The sequence below is a fragment of the Branchiostoma belcheri genome, unplaced genomic scaffold (genome assembly GCF_001625305.1).
Source record: "Branchiostoma belcheri isolate BF01 breed outbred unplaced genomic scaffold, Haploidv18h27 scaffold3, whole genome shotgun sequence".
Taxonomy (NCBI): domain Eukaryota; kingdom Metazoa; phylum Chordata; class Leptocardii; order Amphioxiformes; family Branchiostomatidae; genus Branchiostoma; species Branchiostoma belcheri.
Window position 1 is genome coordinate 3,094,002 of NW_017803909.1, and position 6,706 is coordinate 3,100,707.

Here is a 6,706-nt window from a genome sequence, read left to right on the forward strand (position 1 = left end):
GACAACAAAACAAACTGACTTCACAAGTTGGTGCCAATGTGTCAGCTCGTAACGAGGTGATGATTCTGTATAGGGACAGACAAAGCAATAAACTTATATGGACTAACCAACCACCTAATCTATGCGATCACCCGTGTAACTGATTTGTGAGTGGGACGTCTTCTTCCAACTCTGTGGGGTTAGACAGGAGATACAAGGGTGAGAGTCAGCCAGTATTCACCCTTGGGCCTCTGTTGTGAGTAAATATGACTGTGTTAACGAAACAACAGCCGGGCATTTGTATTTGGTCGGAGGCAGCCAATAGCCGAGTCCCGCCTCCTGATTGTTGGGACCACAGAGCATTGCCCTCTAGCGGCGCGTCTAATATAACAACTAGAACCACCATTGATTTTAGTCTATCCCGTTCAGCTTTATCGCAGATTTCACCAAGTCGTGTGTACATGGACTGTGTACTTGCACAAAGCTGTGTGCTGTTTTTATGAAATGGACGGTGATGCATGTTTTTAGCAGCAAATTCAGGCACCCAGGAGGGCTGGCCCCGGTGTCAACCCACACCCACCGAGGCGGGGCCTCATTGTCCCCGTCGTCTGTTCCCTGCTTGTCATGCACAATAAATGAATGTTAACAACTCATCGCCTGCCAGTCATTTTGGCGCGTCCGCCAATGTTTTGGGTTGTACATAAATTAATACGATTGGCGAAGTTAAGCGGAACTGTCGTGTCAGACCCTTGTCCTCGTGACGTAAGGCATGTCGACACCACAGGGAGACAGGCCACTGTTGTGAGAGGGTCCGGGAGAACTGGTCGCTTATTATAGACTTTACTAGTCTCATCCAAACAGTGTCCTTCCGTGTTCTTGGGACCCAAGATGCACCTGTATGACAGTGCAGTGTGAGGAGACCGACTGTGATCGTTTACTCTGTAAATCAACACTGGGCGCTGCACGGAGTTGTTCTGCCTTACTAGTTGATAGGCACCAGTTGAAGTAAGTGACTCCAGGAGTGGAGACGGCACTCTCAGGGCTTCCGTGTAATCAACTTCTTGTCTAGTGAGGAACCCCACATCACAGCCACGCTGGAGCTGTCTAAGGCAGGGGAACTCCTGGACAGGTTACAGGAGACCAACGGACTGGCCAGGACTCTGTCCGGCATGTCGTACGCACAGTTCGGTTACCCCTACCCGTCCTCATCACAGGTAATGCATAGTGGTAGTGCCTAAGTCCATTCTCTGGTATAGCAACAATTTAACCCGTGTTCTCATCCGACGCTCGCCCTCCCCATCGACCCCTGCAAGCTCGTACCTATAAGACCACCTCCTCATTTCGATTTTTGCTGCTCATTTGCATCGCCTGACCCGAGGAAGCCGGGCCCGACTCACTCTTTGTTGTGTTCTCTCTCCACGGCAGTTGCTCATGTCCAGCCACGCCGCGTCGTGCTGCGAGGCCGGGCGGCCCATCATGTCGGACCCGCACACCGGCCAGGCCGTGTGCTCCTGTCAGTACGAGGGCAGGGTGGCCGGGCTGGTGCCGCCACGGGTCGGTGAGATGTCCCTCAGCAGCGTGTACGGCTCGCCGTACGCCGGACAGGGCTACATCGCCTCCTTCGGTGCCGACCCGTCGGCCTTCTACTCTCCTTTGGTAGGTATAAAGTAAAGGTTTAGTTCTGTGCTGCGAGCGAAACCCGCCTGTATACTATTGCATGGCACACTTAATCTGAGTGTTTTTATCCGTGATTATTACGAACCAAAGATAAAACGTTTGCTCTAATTATAATAAGCACTGTGTGTGTTATCGTTACAAATTTCGGTTTTACACCTGATCAGGCCGTAACCATACCCAGCCATGTTCCCTGGCCGACTGATAATGTGTATGTGGTATATGAGGTCGCCCCGTATGGCACCACGTTGTCACATACGATCAGTGGGACGGCTTGACTCGCGCGCCATGTTTACTATTGTTGACATGTGGAAATTAACCTGCGACTGTACTGTCTCCTGACTTGCTGCAGGCGAACCCGTACGACCCGTCGGCAGGTCTCCAGCAGCCCACCGCCTACTACCCGTACGACCCGGCCACGTTAGCCGCCGGCGCACAGTACCCATACGGCAGGTAAGAGCGATGTTTACTTGCGGTATTTTCCAGCTCCGGTAATTATTAATATGCTTATGCATAGATGTAATTGTTATCAAAATTATGTGGGTTTCAACTATTGTGTTTTTCATTCATTGCATCTTGCAATTTTCAGCTATGGTGCTATGGACGGAACAAGACGGAAAAACGCCACCAGAGACGCCACCAGTACCCTCAAGGCCTGGCTCAATGAACACAGGAAGAACCCGTACCCCACCAAGGGCGAGAAGATCATGCTCGCAATCATCACCAAAATGACTCTAACTCAGGTGTCCACATGGTTCGCGAACGCCAGGAGGAGACTCAAGAAGGAGAACAAAATGACCTGGTCGCCGAGAAACAGGTGTGGGGAAGACGGAAGGAGGGAAGACGGGAGCGACAACGAAGACGACGACGATGATGAAGACAGAAAAGATCGCGAGGGAAACAGCGACGACGACAATCACGGAGGTAAGGGAATGATAGATGTACGCTTTACTGGGTCAGCAGCTAGCTTGATTGGCCTGGTTGGAGAGATGAAACTTTATGTGTCCCAGTCGTGAGGAAATGGTTCACCTAATCCTGAGCCTGTAAATATTTTAGGCGATCTTGATCCCTCCAACATTTACTCCGTTTGACTGAGCTCTACTGATACATCTTCCCGCTTCTTGCCATCTGTTACAGGGCTGGAGGGAGACAGAGATAATAAGGAGTTGGATGTGGGAAATCCTTGCGAAGAAAGCCGACAGGAAGACAACACCAGCGGGTCAGTATCGGACTATCGGCCGCCGCCTCAGTCCTCCAGCCCCGCTGATTCCCTGGGATCTATTAGTGCTGCACCGAGACCGGCCAGTCCCGAGCCCAGTCCGGCCGCGAACTCTGTACCGGTCCCGCCGATTCCTTCCGAAAACAAGCCAAAGATCTGGTCCTTAGCCGACACGGCGACCTGTAGTAGCCCTGCCCCACGGCCGGACATAGTCAAAACGACCCTACAAGGCCCCGTACATATGCAATTTTCACACCATAGACCTTTCGATTCCGCGGTAACCAACCTACGGCAGTGGGTGGACGGAGTTTTCCACCGGCCGATCGGATCATTGCCTTCGGGCCCGATGGGACCTCTGCCCGTGGCAAGTCAGGCATCTGCCTCGGCAACGGTATCGGGAATGCACCCTAGCTCCACTCCGCACACCACTCCCCCAGGATTCGTGTCGTCCCAGGAGAGAACCCCTGCCCTCCCCATCGCACTCAGGACTCATGCTTCACCAGCCAAAGACGGTGAGTTTAACCCCAGCCCTCCATAAACAAGCTTGCATATTTTAGCAAAAAAGCTTACAGCGTTCGTACTCGCGAGAGCAGTGTTAAATATTTCAGTGCATTGACCCCGCAAAGAGTCCGACCCTTAATGAGATATCATCTGGCATAGCCTCGACAAGCTCTCACCTATTGTACTCCCTCCATAAATCATATGTATGCGAAACATTTCGTCTGTTGTGGTTGGTAACGAAATCTCGGTCTCTGACAACACAAATGTTATTGTAGTATTGTTTATAGAGAGAGTAATTACTGTTTCTTCCATGCTGCCTTCTGCCAAAGTAAAAACAAGTCATACCCTCGAATTTGAACTTTCGTTAGAATAATTATATTGTGAACTACTAGAGTATTCAGTGCCTTAAAAAATAAAAATGTACACTACAGGAAAAGGGATTAGAGAACAGCATCGTGAAGTGTTTACGACGGAAATCACTTTCCCTCGGCCGAGATTTATCTCTTCGGCGTTTTAAGTTGATTTCAATTATTGGATAATGAAATTTGCATGAAGCGATGGTATCTTTCCACGACGTAAAGGACATTTTTGTAGACAACTGCGAGTCGTATTTTGTAGGCCGGTTGTTGAGTATTTGTGTGTGTGTACAGCACATGTGTAAGCCAAACAGTTCTAAGAATATATGGTATATTTTCCTACAGAACCTTGCAGAACGGCTATAGACTTGGGCTGCGAGGCCGACCAACCCATCCGTACAGCTTTCAAGCCGGTACAAAAGAGGTAAGATGAGGTAAATAGCACTTCCATTGTCTACTCTGTCCCAGACTTCACCGCACAGAATAGCTTTCTTTCACGCTTGTTTTTATAGATCTGTTTGTGGTCAAAATTGTAGCTCCGTGGCGTGTGCTTTCTTATAGTTGGTTTCAATACCAACTGGGTACAGCATGTAATTATGATGTTGTGCGAATGGGCGAAAGAACAGTGAAAAAATGTCGCCACCAAAATTATGTACATTTCTTAAATATCACTCCAAGATAGCGGAGGGCAAGCATGCGTTACCTGTGAATTTTTACTTGTACATGTCCTGCATTTTTCTAGTTTCTATGTTGTGCCTGTCTTGTGCTATGAACTAAAATTAGCATGAACTGCAATTGTCCAACATAGAGATGTCTATTTGCATGTTGGGTTAAAAAAGTAAATTAAAAAGTGCAGGTCTGTATAGCATAAGGTGCTTATACGAGTTTCATTAACAAAGAAAATGGTTTATAAAAGCATTCGTTTCCACATTTATTACTTTATTGACAGTTATTCGCATAATAAAAGCCTGCGTATCACCGCATGGAAGAAATATGTCTGGTTGTACCAGACATGCTGGTGGCATAACGGAGTGGAACTGGCTAAAATTGATTTATTGACTACATATAGACGTTGTTAATTTACCGATTCGGATTTTTTCGTTTGTTTTGTGTAGGTCAAGTGACGGCGTCCCGGGGCAGTCTCGGCCGAGAGAGTTCGTGGCAGCCATGGCGTTAACAAGCCTCTCCAGATAGTACCACCACAGCCCCAGCCTACACACACTCCCACCGGGAACCACAGGGCACACTAAACGGACACTCCTCCCGTCCCTACGGGGTCCTGACCGCCCTTCGCCCCGCCGTCACCCCCACTTCAACCCGAAAGGTTATTTCTATATATTTGTTACATATTAAGCGCCGCTTGTGTGTCCCGCTGGGTGCATTATGGAAGAACGGGTACCACAAACTCAATGTATGTCGTTTGGCGAGCTAGCCCAACACACATGCCACAACCACCAGACAAGCAATAGCGTAATTATGTTGTAGTTTTCTTGTATGTGAAGCTTAGGTAAACACCTTGGTTTCCGTAAGTTTTCGTTAGGGATATATTTATTCCCCGTTTTACCGCAGCGGTCTCGTGTAAAATTCCTGACTACCTCTGTTGAGTTTACGTATACACCCAGAGAAAACTCGTTTGCGGGTTGCTTTAATTGTGTGAAGTAAAGTCGTCTTGTGTACATGTCGCTAGTGCTGTTGTATTTGCTGCTCTGCTGTTGTTCAACCAACCAAGCACGGACGAAATTCTCGGGGAATCAAATTGATGAGTCCTTCGTGGCTACAGAGTCAATGGTGTGTGTAGTGCAGATTTATGATCGAGTGTGCTTCACGATTTCTACACAGGGACCTCAGATTGCTAATAGGAAAGTAAAGGAAGAATCGAATAGCAAAAAATAACGTGTAAAAACACCAAAGAGAAAAGAGTGAAAATACACATTGCTTCCGTATGAATATTTAAAGATTTTGTATTTGTTGTATATTGTATATTTTGTTTGTATATATGCATAATGAGGACCAACTATATTGTAACGTGTACTCATACTGTGTATAGTAATAATTCACGACATGAGATTTATAAATATATATTGTGGGGTGCTTTTACACTCTGTAACACGTGGATTTGAATCGTTGTGTGGATATTTTCTAGTAGCTGAGTTTTGATTTGATGTGTGATATTTGAACTGGTTTGATGTGTTTTGTACGAGTCGGTGTGGGGGGAGTGTAGTGTAGCGTAGGTTTCCGGTTCTCAGTGGTGAGTTCACCGTCAGACCGACATGCTTAGATAGCGTTACACAGCCGCAGTCTAAACCAACCGTCAGGCTAGAGAGCCTACAAAGACTAAGCAGTGTGATCTATACATCTAAACAGGTGTACCGATGTATCGTATGCTGCTATTTCCCATTCTTAAACTGAGTTGTGTGTAAATTCCAACATAAATAAATGTATACGTTACATGTAACCGAGAGAGGCGTGTTTTGTTGTGCGATGTTGCGGGGAAGGTTTTGTGTAGTGTAGGTCTAGTCAGGTGCGTGTCAGATAATCTGTTGGTACAATGGGCGGGGGAGAACTCAATACTTTGTAACCTCCCGCTTAGCACTTGTTGTGGCACAATGCCGCACTGCCGTCCATTTGCACGCCTTGCCGTCGCGGGTAAATGCAGGAGTGTGGCCGGGGTGCGGTGTGTATATAGGCGGGTGCACCTGTCCTTACGGCGTCAGGTTTCACCCATCCTGAACCATCGCTCAACACCCCCCTCTTACGGCACAGTACATCACAGCTGAAGGCAAATTAACGCCGCTTCAGCCACGGCTACGCATACATACCATTTCCTCTGCTGAAAATAGCTTTGCAGCTTTCTCCAATAATTACTACTTGGCTAAATAATGTTTTATTTATACTTTTAATACCATAGTGTACCCGTGAATTTTCAGCGAGATACACTGATATAACCAGCAATGGTACCATGTGCTTTCTAACCATA

The 6,706-nt window shown here is 47.5% G+C and overlaps 1 protein-coding gene across 2 annotated transcripts; it reads left to right on the forward strand.

The window, feature by feature from the left end:
- Positions 1 to 574: 574 nt before the first annotated feature.
- LOC109473792 (iroquois-class homeodomain protein IRX-4-like) lies at positions 575 to 6,183 on the forward strand. Of its 2 annotated transcripts, none has more exons than XM_019773854.1 (7): positions 575 to 1,193; positions 1,405 to 1,635; positions 2,006 to 2,106; positions 2,243 to 2,577; positions 2,791 to 3,384; positions 4,075 to 4,153; positions 4,845 to 6,183. In XM_019773854.1, the coding sequence occupies exons 1-7, from the start codon at positions 1,149 to 1,151 to the stop codon at positions 4,921 to 4,923; spliced, it is 1,464 nt and encodes a 487-aa protein (XP_019629413.1). In that variant the 5' UTR covers positions 575 to 1,148; the 3' UTR covers positions 4,924 to 6,183. The 2 variants fall into 2 exon arrangements, with proteins under 2 accessions (XP_019629413.1, XP_019629414.1); XM_019773855.1 differs by having other exon boundaries at positions 576 to 1,193; positions 4,075 to 4,163.
- The last annotated feature ends 523 nt before the right edge of the window (positions 6,184 to 6,706 follow it).